This window comes from Poecilia reticulata, linkage group LG15, assembly GCF_000633615.1.
Source record: "Poecilia reticulata strain Guanapo linkage group LG15, Guppy_female_1.0+MT, whole genome shotgun sequence".
Taxonomy (NCBI): domain Eukaryota; kingdom Metazoa; phylum Chordata; class Actinopteri; order Cyprinodontiformes; family Poeciliidae; genus Poecilia; species Poecilia reticulata.
The window spans coordinates 26436078-26458606 of NC_024345.1; the positions used below are offsets into that span (position 1 = coordinate 26436078).

At 40.2% G+C, this 22529-nt stretch overlaps 2 protein-coding genes across 7 annotated transcripts in view; both read left to right on the top strand.

Annotated features, from left to right (window-relative positions):
* The window catches only part of klc1b (kinesin light chain 1b), a 31069-nt gene extending 28938 nt beyond the window's left edge, over window positions 1-2131 (top strand). For 3 of the 6 annotated variants that reach the window (XM_008430291.2, XM_008430290.2, XM_008430289.2), the window contains 3 exons: window positions 5-129; window positions 249-306; window positions 849-1402. In XM_008430291.2, coding sequence (XP_008428513.1) covers window positions 5-129; window positions 249-306; window positions 849-923 — 258 coding nt within the window. In that variant the 3' untranslated portion in view covers window positions 924-1402. Of the gene's footprint in view, window positions 1-4; window positions 130-248; window positions 307-848 lie in introns of all 6 variants that reach the window. The other 3 variants (XM_008430292.2, XM_017309055.1, XM_017309056.1) reach the window with 1 other exon arrangement.
* Window positions 2132-3749: 1618 nt separating this feature from the next.
* Window positions 3750-22529, top strand: part of ptk7b (protein tyrosine kinase 7b) — an 84972-nt gene continuing 66192 nt past the window's right edge. Inside the window, exon 1 of the mRNA XM_008430295.2 lies at window positions 3750-4283. Coding sequence (XP_008428517.1) covers window positions 4172-4283 — 112 coding nt within the window. The 5' untranslated portion in view covers window positions 3750-4171. The remainder of the gene's footprint in view (window positions 4284-22529) is intronic.

Sequence of the window (22529 nt, forward strand, 5' to 3'; positions counted from 1 at the left end):
GCAGGATGGAAGTGGAGCTCTGCAGCGCAGCGGCTCTCTGGGGAAGCTCAGAGACGTTTTGCGTCGCAGCAGCGAGATGCTGGTGAAGAAACTGCAGGGCAACGGACCACCTGAACCTCGCAACACCAAGTAATTAAACATTTTTATATGCAAGTTATTAATGCTTGTTTTTTTGTTCTAGTTTCATCATTCTTCAGTTTTGTGAAAATAACCTGATATATAAACTATTCCTCTTGTTACTTTCCCAGCATGAAGAGAGCTGCTTCACTGAATTACCTGAACAGAACAAGTGACGACTCTTTCCAGGTGAGGATGGAAATATTTGAAATCTATTTACGCTTCCTTTTCACATTTTTGTTTGTACCGAATTCCCAAAACTAATTAACATTTCCCATTCCCCTTAGCAATTAATTGTTTACTTCACATAAAAACTCTATAGGATACTTTAAAGTTTGTTGCTGCAAAGAAAACTGTGCAAAAGTTTAACGGAAATGTATACTTTTGATAGTAGATGTAGATGTTGCATCATCGGCTTTTAAACTCTGTTGGCCAGTAGCCAGAGAGCTTATCCTGGTGTTTGTTGCACAAAGACTAAAAGATCATGCTTGTTTTGAAATGGCATCAGAACAAACACCGTTCTGATGCCAGAACAGTGCAATCTCTGCAAACATGCAGAGATTGTTTGCAGTGATGCAAGCAATATCTGCATGAGATTGTTTGTATTTTCTTTTTTTATTCTTCTTTTGTTGTGTTGACCAGAGTGGTGCGAACCGAATTGTTTTTTTTTTTCTATATAAAGTTGTGTGATTTGATCTCTGCGTTCCTCTTCTTCTAAACCTCCGTTCCAGACTCGAGGAGGCGGAAACTTCAGGGAAAGCCGGGGCCTGAGCTCCAGCACCGTGGATCTGTACACTGGGAAGTGAGCGGCTCAAGAGGTCGCATGTCCACATCAGAGTTATTCTTTATACCGACTCGTCTCCTGAGACGCAACAATGACTGACGACACTACCACAAAGAACCAGCTCCTTCAGGGTCTTTAACCTCGCAGCTGGGCACTTATTCACTCCCAACACCCCAGACCTCCACAGTCGGAGACTTCCCTGCATAACTGACACGCTGTGGTTTTAAATGTTTCTGTCTCCTGCTGACCGACAGCCTTACCCCCCTTCATCATGGCCCTGAACTTCTCCGTTGCCCGAGTGCCTCATTAATGTGTTGGACCTCGTCTCGTAGTAGCTGCTGCACTTTGAATCGATTTGTTGCCATAAAGTCACTCGTGCTGGTTTTATTTTCCTCTTGTGTTGTTTGGAGCTCAGATTTTTGTGACTTCCTCTCTTCCTGTGCCATTTGATTGTTTTATCAGTGCAAGAAAATAAACTGTAGACTTTGAGGTTTGAGATGAGTTTGGGTGAGCGTGTTGTTTTCTTGCCTTTTGAGATTTAATTTCCAATTAGGTGGAAGCTTTTGGGTACAGGGTGAAACATTTATCAGACTGATACAATTTTAAGTTGTGTGAAATTATCTGCTGCTTTAACTTACTGTTTTGATGTAAAAAAAAAATATTGTTTTTTCTGCTGCTGAACTTTAAAACTTTGAGGCATTTTGGACTCAAAAAGCTGAAAAACAATATTTTAAATTGTGTTTCTGAAAACAAAAACTAGGCTGCTTGATTTATCTCGACCTGGATGTCTTAAAAAAATATTTGGTGCAGGGTTTAAGCCTCTTAGCACCAGCTGCCACATTTTGAGAGCATGTTTGTTTAAAGTTATTTAGTAATCAGGATGGAGTTGGTTTGTTTTTGCACGACTCTCAGGTGGTGGTCTTTTTCTCACTGATTGCATTTTTAGTGAAGTGTCTCCTCAGAACTGGATTGTCCTAATACAGTTTTATTTTTTTATAAGTCTTCCTTACTCTCAACAGATTTTCCTTGAAAACTTTGTAAGAAAAAAGTGCATTCATCAAATGATAAATCCACATAATCTGAAGAGGTGATCCTGATCCGTTTGTTGGGATTAAACTGAATGTTTTAGATGGTTAGAGCATCAGATTGGGCCTGATTCCTGAACAGTCCTGTGTGTAATCAGTAGCCACTTTCTCTGAGGATCCTTGAATAAAAACTTTTTGATTAATAGTTCTCTTGTCTTTTTTTGTCCAGTTGATTTTGAGTTGGAAACGATAAAGTCGGCACACAGCTTCAGTTATTACAGCTAAAAACCAGTGATCAGATCCAAAATCTGGGTGTAGTGACGGACTCAGACCTGTACCTTTTCAAGAAAAATATCAGAAATATCACAGGACTGGTTGGATCCCAGTTTGTGGGGGGAAAGGGAAGAAGAAACTGCCTAAAAACCCTGGTGGTCCAGAAAATTATTGGCTCTCTAATTATTATTGGCTCTCTAAAAACAAATTGCTTAATGTGCACTTTACTGGTTCCTATGTCATGTAAACATTTAATTACTCAAAGTAACTATTTTCTGTGAAGTCCTCCAATCATATATTCAACATAAACAATAAATGCATTTACTATGCTACACAAATTGTGTTTCACAATATTTATGCACAATTTGCACTCATTCGTAGCTCGATAAAATGTATATTTAAGTTAATTTTTTTGTGTCAAATATTGCATCAAATAAAAAATGTTCAGGTATATAAAGACATTGATCTGTTTAAACCGGAGGGTAGCACTGTTGTATTCCTGATCCAAGTTGAGTTACCGGAAGTTCCATTTGGAAAAGAGGGGTTCATGTGTCAAGGTACCGGAAATATACATGTTGTTAAAAGGATGTAGAGAACTTCAAAGTAAAATTTTGTTCTTTATGGCTGAGTTGGGTAGCAACTAGTTGGGTAGAAACTAGTTGCATTTACTCAATTAACTTTACTTGAGTAACTTTTTTGAAAAAAAAAAACAAAAACTTTTTGGAGTATTTTTCCTACGCTGTACTTTCTACTTTTGCTTGAATAATTTTATTATGAAGTATAACTACTTTTACTTAAGTAAAACGTTTGTATTCTCTACCCACTGAATGAAAAACAAACATGTTTTAACCAAAAGTTCACCACAGACCTGCAATTTTTGTTAAAGTTTCATAAGTTTTATTTTGAAGTATATTGATTTTTGTCCATTTTTATTTTTGCTTAAGTGTTATTTTTTGTTACTTATATGAATTATAGTCATTTGGTCTTTAGTATACCGAAGTGTCCACTTAACTTTATACTTTGGTCCGCCTGGTGATGTTATTTCTGAATGTTAAATGACTGATAATGTGTTCAGTCACTCAGTACTTTAATAGACTTTTCAACCAACCTTACTTGAGTAATTTCTTGGATGAAATTACTCATCCAAGAGTAATTTCATCCAATTACTCTTGGATGTAATTGGATGAATTACATCCAATTACATCCACTTTTTGGATGTAATTGGATCCAAAAAGTGGGATATTTACTTTTTACTTTTACTTGAGTAAAAATATGTAGAAGTACTGCTATTCTTACTTGAGAACAATTTTTGGGTCCTCTACTCACCTCTGCAGAATGGTCTAGTCAAAGTCTGGACTTAAATTCAAAATAGAATCAATCTGATTGACCTTCTTGAGGAATTATGCAAAAATAGAGGCGCAAAACTGGAGAAAATCCCGAGTTTCCGCCACTTTGCGACTCTTATTGCGAAAGGTATCTACAGGAAGCGCTTCCCGTTTTTCCAGCCTGCTTCACTGCGTGTGTGTGAAGAGGGAGAGAGAGAAAGAAAATCCACTCCACTCAGAGTCTGCGGAGCGGGAGGAAGCAGAGTTGGGAGGTAAACCGGACTGAAGGAGGTCCGGGCGGTTCTGAGCTCGGTCGGACCCACGCAGCGGGCTGGAATGAGTCACAGCAGCCGACATTTCCCGCAGCTTTCCCCCTGTGAGCCACCTGGAAGTTCATAGAGTTGGGTCCAAACTTTCGGCGGGGCTGCTCGGTGTGAAAGTGGTTCGTGTAGCTGGCCTGGTTTGGGTTCCCTCTTATTTCTGCCGTGTTCCGGTGAAACCAGGTGAGCAGCCGAGGCCGTCCGGGCTTCTCCCCCGGGGGAGCTGCGCAGGGAAGCGGCGCTGGGATACCTGTGCGCACACGGTGACTCGACTCTCGCTTTGACTCCACCTGCGGGCTTTTCTTCGGGAGAACCGAACTGGGAACCATGGAGGTACCGGCAGGGGGTAAAACCCGGCGGAGGGTAAACTCCGGGGTAACCCGGAGAGGAAAAACCCTGCTGGATGTTCTGTACGCGGCTGGATTCATCTGCCTCCAAGGTAGGTACTAAGTTTCCCTTCGCTCAGTTACAATGTATCCACTTCTGAGTATGCTCTGCTGGTTAAAACGCTGATTAATCATCATCGTGATCACATAACTGAGACTTCTGCCTGGATGTGGGGTTTCGATGTGAAAAGTTGGAGTTAAAGTTTGTGTTTGGAGTAGGAGACCCCTCCCCCATTGGCCCCCGGTGAGGGGGAGAAACGACTCACATTTATAGTGCAAGCGAAGTCTGCCTGCATAATGAGTAAAATCTGCGGATGCATTGTGTTCTGCAGAGGGTTGCATCTCAAACCATTTTGTGAAGCGTACGAAAAAATTGGTGTGCATTTGTGTTTATTCTGTTTTGGATCATTTATCCTTGTTTTATGGAGCTTTTTCTTTATAAAAGTATTTGCATGCTCCTTCTTCCTTAAGTGTAACACATTTTAGGTGTCACACCTCCACTGTGGGACAAAAACAAGTTTACCCTGTAGGTACTGCGGGTATGTCCTGAGCCAGACTCCAAAACTGGTTAAAAGAGGCAGTAGCCCAGGGCTCCGAGTTTTAGGGGGCTCCTAAATTATTGTTGTTGTATACTGTGTGTGTTTTCCAAGCATGGCCTCATTTTGCATGTGGTATTTTTTTTAAATGCTGTTGGAATTTTGTTATTTTAATCTACGCAGAAATTTTTAAAAATTATGTTTTTGGGACAAACATGGAGTCATCTGTCAGATGTTTTAAACAAACTGTTCATCAATTTGTACCTGTAAATGTGTGGGCTTGCCTAACAATTTCTGTAATTTGCATGAGTAAAAGAGGTTTTATTTTGATTTTTTTCTGGGGATAGGGCACCAAACTGGCTCCAGCCCAGGAGCCCCAATTCTCTAAATCCGGCCCTGGTTATTTCTCTGCCAGCTTTTCTACATCTAGAGAGATAAATATGTTTACTTGATTATCGATCTTTGCAAAGTAGCTCAAACTCAGATTGGATGGAGATTATCCATGACCATCGATTTTCAAGTCATGCCACAGTTTCTGTTCTTGGATTTGGGTCTGGACTTTGACTAGGCCACCCTCATGCTTTGATTTGAACCAGTCTTTTTTCTTTTTACCCCCAGGGATTCCCTGTTTTTAGCTCCACCTGTCTTTCCATCACCTCTAATCAGCTTCCTTGTTTTAGCTGAAAAAACAACCCCACAGCATGATGCTGCTACCAGCTGTTTTCCTTGGACTCCATGATGGGGACAAACATTTATTGTAAAAAATTAGGTTTGGTTAATGCCCTTATAAACTAACAGAATTTTAGAAATTAAAGGAAGTAACTGTTTTTATACCATCACTTTTATTGTTATGACAATAATACCACAAAATATTGCAAAAAGATTTTTCGGCCCGTATCGCCCACCTCTACTTCATGATACGGATTGTTCTCAAATATCCTCACAAACGTCAAAACGCCGTCAAAGAACTGCTGGGTTTATACTGAGATTAACATAAAAAGGGAGAACTCTTTATTTATTTTTTTTGATTTGGTGGCTTACGATGATCAATCAATCAAGTTTATTTGTGTAGCACATTTCAGCAACAAGGCAGTTCAAAGTGCTTTACATCATTAAAAACACAGAAAGTCATTAAAGACACCACACAGTCAACAATGGAAACCAGAAAACATTTCGTTTTGTCAAGTGCCATTGTTCGGCATCAAATATTTTGGTCAATGTTTAATTTATTATGGTTCCAAGGCAACTAAAACAGTTGGGCTTTAGCTTTGATTTAAATGAACTCAGTGTTTCAGCTGGTTTGCAGTTTTATTTTGCAGATTTGCAGTGCAGAGAAGCCAATTGCTGCTTCTTATGATGATTTTATTTAAAGCGTAGCACTGTTGCCTTGCAGTAAGAAGGTCCTTGGTTCAAATCCCGGTCTGAGGTCTTTCTACATGAATTTGTATATCCATTTCTTCCACTTCAGAATTATGCACTATTTTTTCGTTTAAATACTAGTGAAATATACTAAGTGTTGGCTGTAACATGATAAATTGTACCTTTTAAAGGCACAGCTGTATGCTTTCCAGCATGTTGGATAACTGCCTCTCCAAGCTTGGCAAACATTTATGGATGTTGCGTGAATCCTGAATTCCTGGAGGAAAAGTCTCAATCTGCTCCCTGATCGTTGACCTCAAACAGAAGAACAAGAAGAAGAAAAATCAACTTTGTTCTTTAAGACTCATAAAGTTCAAGACCTCAGCTAGAGTGAGAAAGAAGAAGAAGAAGAAAAACGGTGTGAACATCCGAGTGTGTGGAAAAAGAATTCTGTTCTCCTGCCGGGGACGGAGCTCATTAAATCAACGCTCATCGGGTCAGAACTGAGTCGGTTTTATCTGATTCTTGCAGATTGAGTTTTGCTGCTGCCATGGCCGTCAGAGTGCCTGAATAAATTCCTTACAGCTGAAGTGTGTCTGTGCTCCCACTCCCCCCCCACCACCACCACCACCGCCTCATGGTGCCCGTTTTTGGGGATGAATGTGTCCTCTGTGCGCCGGCGGCAGCAGGGGAGACGGGTCTGCTGCGGGTTTGTTTTTATAAAACGTCTGAACAGAACCACTCCAGGTCCTGTCGTCTCAGACGGCCCGCTGTTTAAAAAAAAAAAAAGAAGAAAAAAAAATCACTTTTCCTGACTGAGTAGATCTGATGAAATTTTCTTTTTTTTCTTCTTCTTCTTCTTGATGGTTATTTTTAACTAAATCTGCCTGTTCTGGTCAAATATTTGCACATAATGTTTTAGAAAACTGTTGAGTGAAACAATCACACTTAAGTGTGTCGACTCTTTGTTGTTTCCATCTGTGGATGAAGCCATCTGGATCTCCATCTGACATAAAACTGCTTCAATATAGTATTTTAGTGTTGGAAAAACACAACTCAGCGAGTTGTTTATGTTTTTTGTGCACATTCATAGGATTTCTTCATATTACTGTGCATTTAATTAAACCACTATTGAGTTTAGAGCTAATAATTATTTTAGTAAATGATTATTGTATCAAATATTGTGGTTATCAATCAGATAAAAAATTGGAACATTAAACGGGTTTTTCATTTAACCACATAAAAAAGCTATAAAAACTGAAAAAACTATATTCTAAGCAATAATGAAGCCAAAACTGTACAACATGAATACACATTTGCATTTAAGAAAAAAAGCATTGATCTATAAATATGGCTAAAGTTTAAACTTCACCCTGTTAAAACTCACTAAAGGAATGCAATGTTACTGCATTTTAAGCAATAAAATGTTTCTTATTAAAAAAGGAAAAAGGCTGATGTGGTTAAATTAAATATCTGTAAAATGGTTAATGTTTATCTGATTAATTGTTTGGATAATCAATAGATTAATTGGTTTCTAAAACAAGTTTTAATTGCAGCCGTATGACAGAGATTTTTTTTTTTTAAATCTAAAATGCAAAATGTAAGTGTATTTTGTACATCTTTGGCTTAATTACTATTCTGAAATTGTCTTTTTTGGGTCTGTATACTCCAGTTATCAATTAATCAACTACTAAATTAGTTTCATTATTCCAGTAATCGATTCGTCACGATTAATTGCTTCAGGCCTAATTGAGTTGGTTGCTCAGTGAAAGCCTGGACTCTGTTCCTCTGAGCGTGTGGGACATGTCCGTCCTGCAGACGCCCTCCTGACCTGCAGCACCGACCGGCGGTTTGCTTACCCCCTTCATAAACAGCAGCTCCTACTGTACTGGAACAGATGGCTTCCTGTGAGAGCGTTTCGTTGGCGTTCACACCTGCTGCAGCTTTATTTAAGAGAGGGAGAAAAAAAAACCTTACGCTTTGCTCTCATTAACGCTGCTGTGCCTGGAGGCCGCTTGGCTGCTCCTTCGTTTTCTGAATGCTCACATTAGGACGGGATAAGAGGATTATTACTGAATAAACTGAGACGTGTTGTGTGTGGATGAACTTATCTCTACCAAGCGATCTGCCAGCAGTTTATAAAGACAATGTGCACTTTGTTGTGTTATTTACAGGACACTGACTGTCATCTGAAGTGGATGATGCATAAATTAGCATGGAGATTTAGAGGGAGAGTGGTAAGAAAAACGAAATAAAAATCTGATATTTGATAGTTTCAAGTCAAGTTGAAGTTTTCTATCGGGCCTTAGAAAGTCTGGAAAAGTACAGGATGTGATTTGTCCAAATGAGTCCTGAAAAGATGGTGAAAGTTCATGCTTTATATTGTGTTTGTGTTTGAAAGATTAATGTTGGGATGTGCGGGGAAAAGAGACTTTAAACATCGTGTTATAATGGAGTCGCTGCTCTGCATGAAAAAAGTCATTAATTGCAGTATCTTCTAGATCTGGATGAGAATGAAGAAATATTTGTTTCCAGACTTTATTCCATGTCTTATTCTCTAGACCTTCCTTCCCTTTGTCTTTCCTTCCATTTTTTTCCTTGTCCTCCCTTCTTTTCCTTCATGTGTCGTCCTTCCTAACTTCTTTGTCTCTTTCCTTAATTTTACCTTTTCTTCCTTCCTTTCGTTCTTGTTTTTCCATCCTCCTTCCCTCATGTTCTACCCTCTTTCCTTCCTTATGTCCTACCTCCATTCCTTCCTTCTACTTCCTGTCTGCTGAACATTTTATATTTTAGCCATGACTTATAGTTCTGGGAACTCTGAAACTGTTTTTCATGTGAGGTTTACAATTTTTAAGAACAGTTTGTCTTTGTTTAGATTTTGCTACATGGAGATTTAACAGCATCACAAAGGAAAAAGGGGGAAAAACACAACTGAGGTTAAAAACTTGACGAGGATAAATATGCGTCGTCGTGGACATCAGAAACTTTCACTGTTAGCTGTGGGACCGTGGGAGGATTTCTCAAGGCCCTCTGAGGCTCTGGTTTCTGCTCATTTATCAGGTGATGTTTATTCAGCTTTAGGTGAAGCTTTTGAACTTTTTCTCTCTTTTTTTTTTTTTAACCCCAGTCACTATGTGTAGTTTACTCTCAGTCCATTATGGAGGGTTTTGGTCTCAGGGGAGGATCTTCTTACACCATTTCAGAGGTTTATCTCATGGTTGTGAAATCTCTTGTTACCGACTTTGTGTCACCCGTCAGATTGATGAGTCGCCGGCGCTCGTCACGTCGGTAACGGCAGTTTGAAAGCAAAACTATTTATGGATTACGCGGCTTTCCCCGTCTCCTGAGCTTTTTCTTACATTTCATTGAAACCATCTTAAAGTCATGGCTCAGCGGTTGCCAAAAAACAACCGATTCACCAGCCTGAGGGAGAGATTAGAAAGAAAAATGGATATGATGGCTAATAAGACGTCTTGTCAGCTAATATTTTCCGTGCTCTTACATTAAACCTTCGGTATGTGTGTGGGAGAATCATACATAAATGATAAAACCTTATCCCTTTTTGCCTTATAAACTTAAACAAAACCGAGTAAAGAAGAGCAAAAATAGTGACTGCCATGCGACTAAGCCACCGTATGTTTTTAATAAAGATCATACATGTCGGCTCATGTGTTAGTGATTTGGCTGTTCTGTGGTTTTTGTTGTGGATCTTTTTCTTTTCTGCCGGGTCTGTTGCTCGTCTTGTCATGAAGGATCTCTGTTGTTTATCGACTTGGTTCCTCTGCAGCTCTTTGTCCTATCTGAACTGTAAGACTGATTGTGATGCACTCTTGATTTTGGTGTGTTAGGCATAGCAGCATTTTTCTTTCTGCACTGTTTCTGAGGATTTGCTGCTGTGCATCACTTGGTTAGCCTGTAAGAGATGCTAAATATTTATTTATTTTCCTAAAATATTCCTACCTAGAATTGGAAAGAAAATCTAGGATGTCAGATGCCAAACCAAGTCATGTTAGTTAAACGAGGCATTGCTTGCGCTGTCTTTTACTGCAATACGGGAGCAATGTAATTTAACACCTCTGAAAGTTGCTAGTTTTTAAAGGGAAGTAAAATAACACACCAGAGTGAACCACCTCCTGCTGGTGGTTTGTGCATTTTTCTAACCATTACTCTGAATTACTCAAGGAAAGCCTGCCTGTCCATAAGGGTTGCACTGATAAACGAGCCCCAATTTCCTTAATATTGGGAGATTGGCGATCGGCCAATACTTGCATGAAAAACCGATCTTATCCACCAACATGATCTACCTCTGCAAAGATGTGAAAATCAGCCTCTGTCCCCGTTTTTCTCTACCATGAGAGAAGAATGACTAACGCTCTCTCCCATCAGCATTTATTGCTGATCATGTATCATGATATATTTCTAGTTTGTATTTTGATTTCTTGTTTTTGCGATAAATTGCAATTAATGCTTTAAAAAAAGATCTGTCTATATTGATAATTTTACAATTTTCTCCACTTCAATGAAATATCAATGAATTTGAAAATATGATTAAATTCAATTACTGTGTGAAGCTTATTATTCACACTTCTTTATGTGACTGGTGTCCTGAAGAAGTATATTACAAATGGGTATGCTTTTCAGGAGCGGTATTTATTTTTGTGGGGTTCTGATTGCTCTGTCATTAGACACTAAAAATCTATAATTGGCCAGAAAACGGCAATTGGTGCACACACCACTGTCCTCAGATTTTTCAAGAGTATATTCAAAATATTTTAAAGCAATGTTTGGGAAGCTGAAATTACTTGGCGCAATAACACGACACAATTAGCTGGTGTTTGTATGGCAGCCAATCCAGGAGGAACATTTACTTTTCTTGGCGCTCATTGGCTGCATCCCCAAGAGTGTAAATGTAGAAAACTGAAAGCTTCTGCTGTAGTTCTAAGATGGGTTTTCACTGTGCATGTTAATGCATAATAAGCATTAACATGCACATTTGGCATTCGAACATGAAATAGGCAGTTATAAACGATTTTAAAATGAGTCTCAGGTCATTATAGGTGTTGGCATGAGGTTGTGGTCCTTAACACCCACAAATACCGTTCCAGAGGGCAGCCAGTAAAAATATTTGATCGTTGTTTAGGGACAAGGAATCTCTCAAATGTTGCTCGATTAATTTTTAAAGATAAAATTTTGAAATGAAGCAGAATTTGGGCTTTTACAGGAGCAGGCACATTTATTAAGAGGAGTTGTAAACTTTAAGTTTGTTTGGCCTTTTAAAGGAAGCATTCAGTGACTATTCACAGCTGGCAGTAAAATCAACCTCATTGATGTTTTCCTGCAATAGTTTTATTGTTTTTCCACTCTGTTCCTTGGGATCTGGACTAAAGTTCATGATTTCTGCTGAACTGCAGAAATAAGATTTGGTTAAACTCAAAGCAACTCTTTTTTTTTGTTTTTTTTTTTTTTTTGTTTACATTTTTTTAAGTTTACAAACTGCTACACTTCTTGGTAAAAGAAGTGTAGTAGTTTGGCAGCCTGACCTTGTAACTCCCTCCTGTGATGCTCCAGCTTCTCCGCCTGGCAGGCAGGTATGAGGCCCACATTGAGGAGGGACGGGAGGGGCTTCACAGCGTAACAAAATCCCCGTTTTGTTTTCGGTGTTTGGGGCAAAGCGTGAGCGGTGCTGCCGCTGCATTTAAATGCATCCGATTGAAACGTGCAGGAATGCCTCATTTGGCTGGAGCCTGTTTGAAGGGAGAGGAGGGAATAAAGGAGGGCGAGGAGGGGAGGAAGGCATGCCATCGCATAAACCCGGCAGCCATTAACTCTTTGTTGCCTGAGGCTGAATGAATTCATCAGAGCAACAGGCCACAGGCAGAGAGACACCAGACAGCTTCTATTCAGCTCGTCTTTGTCGCAGCGGTGCATGGAAACAGGCTGACGAGGCCTCGGGTGTCTGATATCGTCAACGGCTGTTTCACCTCAGAGCCGTTCAGTCGGTCCAGCCGCTCGGATGCTAAAAACTAATCTGTTCTGTGACCGATTATCTGTTTGGAGATGCTCTTTGTTTTTCTGGTGGGGTTACAGCAAAGGTCCAGGGAAATGGGTCCGTCTCCATGGCAGCGTGATGCGTTGACCTTGTGGTCGTCTCACCCAAATTAACCCAGCTGGGCCGGAGCGGAGGATGATGCGAGCCGGACTGATGTGGATGGGCTTATCAGAATGTTTTAGATCTTCCCGGCTCCCTTGATTTCTTGTTCAGAGCGCCACAGCTCTGCCTCGGTTCTCCTGGGATTTGGAGCAAAGCGTTGAAAATGAATAAATCAACCAAGAAGATGCATTTATTCTCCTAAGCTGTTTGGATTTTTTCCATCTTCCACAAACTCCTTTTTTGACTTCTTTGTAGCGATTACTTTGCTGATGATTAATCGTCAGAATAAGCGATTAATCGATCAATAGGCAAAAAATCCGACCATTTCTTCTACATGATTATGCGGCTGCATTAAAATAGTTTTGTAAAAACCCATAAATGCAGAAGATTGATGCATCCTGGATGTGAACATTGTTTCAAATGGGCCAATTTAACATCATAATTGTAAGATTTTGACCAATTTAACCTTCCAGGAGAGCCAGCCTCCCTCTGGTTGAATTTAATGGCTTCATAATCACTGGATGTGACCTGTGCTGACCAAAGAACAGGCAGGCCATGTTTGTGGCCTGTGCACCCAGCAGATCTGGCTCATTACGAGCAGCATTGTTCTGTGTTAGCAGGCAGTAATTGCTTTAGAGGAGAGGGGCTCACCAGACAACAACCATGGTTGTTTTTCTGGGGTTTTTAATCACGTTAAACAACCCGACCACCAGCTACAGCTTCATTCCTTCTCCACCATTTCTGTAGCCGCACTCTTTCACCTCCCTCTGCTCTTTTCCACTTTGCTCGTTCCACTTTCGCAAACCATGCCAAGTACCGAGCCACCCCTCCCCAAAACCCTCCATCCTTTCTGGTGTTGTCCTCTTTTTGAACCTTCCTCTGAGGAGTCTGTGTTAACCCAGACAGCAGGATGGAGCGGCACAGGAGGAATAATTGAGTAGGTTTGCAGAATAAGGAGGTCTTGGAAGGAGTCTGTCTCTCTGAAGCTGCTCTGCTGATAGGAATAGCAGATTTGTCAAAGCTGTTTTTATATGCGGGTTTCCTCCAGAAATAAACTGATTTGTTGGCGCGCTCGCTTTGTCTTAGGGGTCCAATTTGTGCCTTCGTTGTCCAAAACACCCCCAGAATATGTAACCGACAGCGAGCCTGTTAGGGGTTTTGTTCTCAGTTGGCACAAATATTTTCCTCTAGTTTCTTTCCTTTTTTTCCCTCAGCTGCTTGAAGACTTGTTCATCCTTGAGTTTCATGGACACTTTTTGTATTCTGTTAAAAAATATGATAAATTACAACCATTCAAGTGGCTCCATAACTCATTTTAACAAAATTTGATTTAGGGCTGCGACTATGACTATTTTAGTAATTGAATATTCTGATTAACTGATTTCTTTTGATGATCTGACAAAAAAAATGTCAGTTCTTCAGATTTTTCCTTTAACCATCTTGTACAGTATTAGAAATGCATTAAAATATAAATAAATCAATTCTTCTTTGAATTAGAAATTAAACTTTGCATTGCCTGACATGCAATAAGATGGCGATCCTTTGCAGGACACATCTGCAACTACAATACTTCTAACATCAGTATGTGAGAATCTCAGCTCTTTCTGCTCAACTTTAATCAATACGCTGTACGGCTAATGACTGGATAGGAAAACATCCCTAATAGGAGATCCTCTGCACGGAATTTGAACCAGTTGGAGCAAAAACTATCTCACTCGAGGAGTTCTGAACAAAAAAGTTTTATCTTCAATGCAAATGCATCTATTTTTTGCTCCATTTTGGCTTAGTGCCCTTAAGTTGTTGTTCCTTCAGTAAATCTGTTTTTTTAGAATCTGCCTACTCCGGTGAATGATTGATCAATTACTAAATTAGGTGAAGATTATTTCAACAGTCGATTAATCACAATCTGTTTAATCGCTTCAGTCCTCATTAGACTGTATGGTTATGACTGCACATCTCCATCAGTTATTATCAGCGTCAGTCAACATTGTGCACATGCGCCCTCAGAAATGAGAGTTTAAAAGCCCACAGAGGACAGACGTAACGCAGGCCTTAACAATGGACTGCTCTGTGCAGGTGCAGCCAGCTGACACAACCTTGTTGATTACACTGCACGGGGCCAGTGTTTCCTGTCCTTATCTGCCACGGTGACGACAGACAAAAATGTGTTGTGTTGTGTCTGACAATTAACAATGGTCCCTCAGCTTGCCCCCATGTGCCAAACGGCAGAGGAAATCGATGTTGTGCTGCCGTCGTTTCCTCCTGCAGTAACGCACAGCGGATGAGGATCTCAAAGCATCCTCCCTCCCCCCGGACCACCGTGGCTTTTGTGTCCTCATCCAGGTTAGGACCCAGGCGGACGGCCACGGTCCTGTCTTTCGTCGCGTTGCCGAGTGTGTGGGTTTTGTTTGCGTGTGTGTGGTGAGGAGGGTGAAGGCTGCGGACTCCCTGCGGGCCTCAACAACAGCCGTGGCAGGAGAAGACCGGCAGCTGTTTGGTTGTTGACTTCCTGTGGTGCAGACTGAGACCCCATGCTGCTCAAAACCAGAATATTTTACTGTGGCTGGATTTTTTATTTTATTTTTTTAAAGTTGTATGAACACAGATTCATACTTGAACAATAGACGTCTCTGAGGATGAGTTTATGGTCTGCTTCTGGCTTTTAAAAGCATGTGACTGATTATTGATGGATTCTGGAGAAACCCTCTTAATGTTGTTGTGCTTCATTCGTTGCAGTTTGCTTCCCTCTCATTTTTAAAACATGACTCCATGATCCTTCACTTTGAGGTAAAAATTCAAGTGAAAGCTTCACACACAATAGAAACAAGGAGGTGTTTTTCTTAGCTATATTTTAGTGAGCAGTGGTGCCATCTGTTTGTTTAGGATAGAAGCCCAGATTCAAAAGCACTTTTCCGTCATTCAAATGCAAAAAATGGGCTGATTGTATTTCTTTCTGGTTGTTTACCAGATTAAAAGGAATGTGAAATCCGAGATTTGTTGGGTCACCTTGACAAGCTATGAAAAACTATATTTTGTTGTGGATTTTACTTGTGATATTCTTCTGCATTTTACAAATCACATTGTATAAATCAGAAGGTTTCAGTTACAGATGAAATTGCCCTATATTTGCATTAAAATACGGTCAACATGGTGTAATCTACTATAGTCATATAATTCACATAGGGAACAGAACTGGGTGATATGGCTCAAAAATGATGTCTGATTTTTCTCATATCAAATCCAGTTTTAATCAATTTTTGTCTCCCTTTTATTTCTTAAATAGAAATTACAAATGACATAAAAATGAGTTTTAAGTGTTTTCTATCAGTCATTTCTTCTGGGAACTGACCTGAATTCAAAGTCTAAATAAATACAAGATGGACTCATCGCTATGACCTATGGAAGCCCAAATAGTGCATTGATGGGGAAAAAAAAAAAAAATCCAGATTTTAAATATTCATAAAAGGCTAACTTAATTAATTGGTAAAATTTATTTACCAGACCATGTCCATATATGTGCACTATTTTTTGGCTGGACCAAGTTTTGGTACTTGTGGGTAGTTTGGGCAGATGACAAGTTATAATGGAAAATAAAATCAGCATCTCCATGAAGCTTGTTAGCAGACCACACTTTTTCCTTTCACCAAATGTTCCACTATAGACCAAAAAAAGCTCTCTGACCATATTTGTAGTGCCACTATTTGAATTCAATTACTAAAACAACCTTTGCTTTTGATCAAACTAATTTCTTGATGTATTAACTTAAACCACAGTGCCTACTATTTCAAATTTATATACATTTTGCTATATTTTCAACAGCAAAACCTGAGCTCCATTTTAACTTTTGACCCAATAGGTGTCTTGTGCACATTATGATGCTACTGGCAAATCCTCCGCTTTGCATCACACTAGTTTGTCAAACACCTCCCTATCCTCCTTTGTGAGTTGTAGCATTTTGGCATCTTATTCAGAGATGTAGCTCTGCTTTGCTGCCCAGATGCGTTTTTGCGCCATGACTTCACCGGTACTCTTTCATCTCTCTTGGGATGGTTTCCAGGCACAACTCTTTCTGTGCCTTTGTGTCCTGTCATCTCGCAGGAAGCAAAGAAAAGGTTGCAGTGAAAGCTACACCTCTGCCTTTCCCCCTTGCAACCTCTCAGGGCTGTCTTGAAATGAGGTCAGATGACACACGAGCCCCCGAGTTGAACCTCCGCCCTATCGCTCTTTTCAGCGCTTACACGGATGCGCTGAAACCGGGAAAAGACAACTGAAACAGCAGCTCGCTCCCTGGAGTGAGATTGAGAAATTCTGCGGTCGGCTGTCAGAAAAAGAAGAAATCATGTTCAAACCAAGAGTCTTGAGTGACGGACGCCTCGGAGCACTCGTTGCTTTTAAATACAAGCAAAGCTGGAAAGATGTGTGCCAAAAGTCAGCTGCAGAGTTATTGACAGTCAGTCTCACGTTTCCATTTAAACTTCTGTGGTATAATTAGCTCCCAACTTTCAAGTGTTTAGGTGAGAAAACCATTGTGTCCTGATGAAAGCTGCAGTTATCTTTACATCAGCTCCACTTGTAAGAGTGAGGATTCTGCAGCAGACTGGGGGCTAGTCATGAATTAAAGAAGTGCCGCTGCTCGTAGACACACGTCACAGTGTTTCTCATCTTTAACAAGAAGGAGCTGCATGTCCTGCAGCTTTTCCTCCTCCTATCCTTCCTTTGTTTGATCGTGTTGTTTTCTGGCGCTGTGAGTCTTGGTGAATCTCTGCGGTTCAAAAGGCATTAAACATGAGTGAGGAAATGCTGAGGCCTCCACAGAGTGTTCTGGGATCACGGAAGCCATGCAGCTGGTCCAGACCTCCAACTGTTGGACTCCTTTGGGAAGCCTAAGACTGTCACTAATTTTACTGCCTTGGTGAGTTCAGCATTTTGGTTTTTTTAAAGGATCGTTTGGCTTTAGTGGTCTTTAGTTGACAAAGGTCAGTGGGCCGGGCCTCGAACCTGTGATGATTGAGTTGAGGCCTGAGGCCTCCGTATAAAGGTTGCACGGTTTATCCCTTCAACACCGTCTCTCTTTAAACTTAGTTTGAATGCAAAAGAAACCAGGATTGAATAAATGAATAAATCAGACCCGTATTTTGAAAATTGTTGCCACAGCTCAGGGCCCCAAAGATACCTTTCTGTCCATCTTCTCTGGACATTATTTCTATTTACTCAGGACAGGTTTCTCATTAGTCAAACACAAATTGCCTCCAGTGTCCGTCTTTGTCCAGAGCAGGTTTCCATCTTCATCTACAGCAGGTTTCCGTCTTTGTCGATCTTCATTCAGGACAAGTTTCTCTCTATGTCAGTCTTTGTTCATTACAGGTTTGGCACTTTATTCGGGACAGTTTTTGCTTTTCATTTGTCGTTGTTCAGGACACGTGTTGTCCTTTGTCAACCAGTTGAGGTTTCCTGCATTGTCTCTTTTTCCAGAGCAGGTTTTCATCTTCATCCAGGACGTGTTCCCCGTCTATTCGTCTTCATCCAGGACGGGTTTCTCCCTTCATCTGGCTTTGTGTAGGGCAGGTTCCACCTTTTGTCCACCAGAGGTTTCCTCCATTGTCCATCTTCATTCAGGGCAGGTTTGTCTTTCTCCTGAAATTTGACGTTTCTGTCAGTGTCCTTGTCCCAGTTTTCTGAAATCAACATTTTGTTTACTGTAATACTCTTTGTATATTTAGCCCTTTCAGTCTTCCAGTCTAGACAAAGATGATCATCCCTTATAAAATTCTAACATGTCTTTTTAAAATTGCACGTCACATCCTGTCACACATTTACATGAGCATCTTGTTTCCTTCTTCCACGTTTGCAGTTCTGTCTAAAATGTCTTTGAGAGCTGGTATTTAATGTAGTTTTATAGAAGGGTAAAGTTGGTGAGTCAGTCCTTGAAAGCCGTTTAAAGTCGTTAACCTGAGTTTTGAACAATGCCCTCAGGGCGGCTTCAATCTCAGGCGGGAATGTGGTTAAATTAGGGATCTGGAGAATGTTGGGTTGAGAGTAGTCAGGGAGGATTAGAGGGTCAATGAAGAAACGAAGGTCGGTCAACCTTCCCCTTAAAGACACGCTCAGGTTTCTGTGTAGTCTGACACTAATAGACATAAAGGGATCATAAAGGTGAACATCCAAAGATTTTCAGCGGCTGATGAATTATTAAAGTTCACAAGCTTTTTCGTCAGTTTGTTCCTGAATAGACTTGCATAAAATATTCAAGACATTGTGACTCATTGGTATATGAAAGATGACTGTATTCTGATTATGCTCATGTTGCACAAGTGCTGCCTTCGTCAGTCTGGAGAGGAGCTGAGAAACGGTCCACACCACGGTAACTAACCTAATTACCCTTGTAAAGAATTGCATGTGTAGCTATGTGTCCTCTTGGTCTTTGCCAGCTTGATCCTGTGATGCTAATTTGGTTCTGGTTTGGGTCATGCGGTGGGGTCTGACCTCCTGTGATCCCAGTTAGATGTATTCAAAACAAATCTAAATTATCAGCTAAATAAACCAGACAAGAACAGAAGAATATGTGTTCAGACTTGGTTATATAAGGCTGAAATGATGTTTCTATGACGGAAAATGTTCCCAATGTTGTTTCTCTCTTGCTACGGCTCATGCATTTTATATTGTGTTGGTCTATCACATAAATACTGAAGTCTGTGGTTGCATACTTTTGCAAAGCAACGCATGTTTTATTACTAGTGAGTTTAATTGGAAAAAGTAATTGGAAGGCATTTTAAAACTAGAGTTTTAATTTAATGTAAGACCATATGCTTCCTATTTGCTCCTATTTCACAAAAGTGCTTTTTTTTTATTTTAGCTGTTCCAGTGGTGTTGAAGTGCTTAAATCTGGTATTCTTAACATACTGTGGAAAGTTTGTGTTAATCGGTTCCTTGTGATTATTCGCCTCTTGCTCATCGGCTGTCGAAGCTGTTTTACATTTATTAACCTCCTTTGAGAGGCGATAAGGGAAGACTTGGCACTTCTCACTCTTTCTTAGCAAACTGAACAAAAGCACATTGTTTGTAAAAACAGTTATTTATTTATTTGATTAACATACAAGTAGGTGAATTGTGTGAATTTCCCATATGGCTAGAGCATAATGACTTTTGGCACTAACCCAACAAAAGCAAGAAAATTCAACTTAAAAACGGGTTGATTGCAAAATAAAACAAATTTAATTGATTTCCCTTAATTTAATGGAGCCCATTTTTTCCTGTTGACTCAGTGATGTATAATACAGGGGTTTTGCTTTTATGAGTACAAAAACAAGTGTATTGCAATAAAGTTGTGGGTCATTTGTGTTAAAAGCCCAGAAAGTAAAGGATTTTGTTTTTCTGCTCTGGCTTCATAGCAAACTTTTACCCCAAATGAGTCTATCAAACCACTGGAAAATAAATATATTTTTCTTTCCATTTTAACAAGACTTTATTGAATCAATATATTGTTGCAGCCCGACCTCAAACACTCTGTCAAGTACAATGGAGGAGTGGTATCTTTTCTAGAGTTTAAGGCACATAAACTCAAGAGAAGACGAGCAGAAAATCTAGAGCTTGTGTAAAGAGTCGGACTTTACCAACCAGGTCAATGGGTGTAAACGGCAGTTCATTTATAGATGGGGAAGTTGTTAACCTTGCTTGTTGATGTAATTTTGATTATCCATAGCAACCACTTTAAAAAACATGACCAGGGCATCAAACATGGGAAGAAAAGTCACTATAATCAGAAAGTCAAGAACTGTGCTGCTGCCATGTTGTAAATTTTGCAAGAATTAAAGACCTAGATGAAGGTAATTTCGGTGTTTGTTCATAAAAAAGCTGGACGGTTGCAGTGCTAATGCTACAAGTCTGCACAGATAATGCACTCTGTCCAAACATGAATAAATGAACACTGACGCAATGGTAGTCAGTGACTCTCTCCCTCTCTTTCTAGCTTTGTGAAACTCAAACAGTGGGTCTATCTCACCTTGCATACCTTAACATTGTGGGAATTTTTCAATGCAGCATTGTGAGGACAAAGAGGACAGACTATAGAGCTTTTCTGAAAGACTATCAATTTTTTTTATTCACACAGAGTGGCAGAAAATAGTCAAGCAGCAAGGTGTGAGACAGAGACTGGGTAGAAAAACAGGTTGTTGGTGATAAATGGCAGTCCTGGGTTGGAAAGTGTCTCCTTTCCAACAGAGGATTGGGGCTTTGTCTTGAAATGCAAGCTGCTTCTCTCCAGCCGAGGCCAGCTTCTCAGGATCTCCAACTTTCAATGGGAGAGGTGGAAAGAAGAGAGATATTTGTTACAGGGAGATGCCTCAGGGTGACACGGGGGGATAAAAAGATTTGAGTAGCTGTTGCTGTCTGTTAAAAGGGATTAGCATTTAATTAGAGCCGTGGTCAAGTATCATTATACCATCATATATTCTCAGTGTAACGGGGAGAGCCCTCTTCAGGTGTCCACAACTAAAACCTTCATTATCATGATGCATATGTGACATTTAAACTCCCCCTTTCCACTGTGCCTGGCAAAAACAACTTCATCTCCCAGTTTTTATTGGGGTTTTATGTGGTAAACCAACACCAAGCAGCACATAATTGTACAGTAAAAGGAAAACAATACATTGTTGTAAAGCTCAAGGAACATCTGGCGGGTCAAGACAGTTTAGAGGCCTATGGTAACTTTGGAATAGCTGTAGAAATCCACAACTCTACAAATCTTAAGGAAAAGTGGCTAGTAGAAAGTCACTGTCAGAGTACCATCAGAAGTCCCATTTAATGTTTGGCACAAGTAAATAAGAACTTTTCAGCAGGATGTCCCTTCTTTGGGAGGGACATGAAAGCTCTTCAGGGTCCATGACTCAGGGTAGTCCGGTTTGAAAACCAGTTTGGGACTTCAAACTGGTACTGGGGCCAAAGTTCACCTTCCACCAGGACAGTGACCTTTAACAGTACAGCCAGAGCTACACTGGAATGGTTAAAGGAAGCCACATACTTAGGAGTGCTGTGTGTATTCTGTAAGTTGCACATGCTCTCAACGGATGGGTAAAATGTCAGTCATGGTTGCTGATTTCCTGCATTTGTCATGACAAATTCCTTCATTTCCAACAATTCCACATAGGTGGACACAGTGCCTCATCCTTATAGTCTGAGGCGTCTCCTCCCATGTATTTTTAGTTCGCTGAACCAATCTGATGGAGCTTGAGGTATGTAGCAAAGAAGACTGCGCAAAGAGAGAGATCCAATAGATCCATACCCCAAAACATTTGTAGCTGTAATTGCAGTGAAGGGGAGTTGAACAAAGTAATGACTCGGATTATAGCTTTTAAATGTTTTTTGAGAACCACTTTTCACAGTTTTGTTCTACTCGTTCTTGGCCTACAACCAATAATCATAAAAAAATATTTTGAGGTTAGTGGTAACGTGACAGAATGTGAAATAGTTGGCGTATGACTACCTTATGTGTGCATGCTTGTTGTAAAACTTTATTCCCCCTTTGTGGTTTAGAGATTTTTTATGAATTGTCTTTCTAATTATATTTGCACCCAATTCTGGACTACCTTTGAGCTTCAAATTTACCGCTTCTCTTTAATTTACACCTAATTTTGTTCATTTTGCTGGTATTTCAGAATTCCCCTTTTTAAATGAGCTTGTCTATTCAACAGACATGACAGAGATTAAAGTGCTGAAAACATTCCCCTCTTCTCTCCCCTTGAAGTGTCACTACATGCCACGTAAAACTGGAAATTCCAGGAAACCAAATTTTTCCTTCAGGATAATGAAATGAAGCCCCCCTTTTTTCTGTAGAAAGACCTGTTGTGTGCAGCCATAGTGGTCTTTTTGAGCTTTCAGGTAACATGCACATCATGGCCTGTTTAAATTACTTTTGCTGCAAGGTGAATGTTGACCTTTTTGTGGTGTGATTTACTTCCTCCTACTTCAATGACCCAGCACTTTGTGGTTGGGGTATGTTGGGTCTTTTAGGCTGTTTTTGTGCTTTAAAGCTTACAAAAGTTGTGTAGTGTTGAAGGTAATGGTTGCAGTCAGTCTTATCCGCCTCCTGACTGTTTTTGATCGATGCTGAAGGCTGATGGAATTTGCGTTGCCTCATTGTTCTAGTTCCTGGTCTTTGCATGCTAATTTATGCATCTTTAGAGGAGAGCTCGTTTGGTGTAAGGGTGACTCTGCATGTGTTTTAAGACTTATCAGATGGGTGTCATTGGATCTGTCTT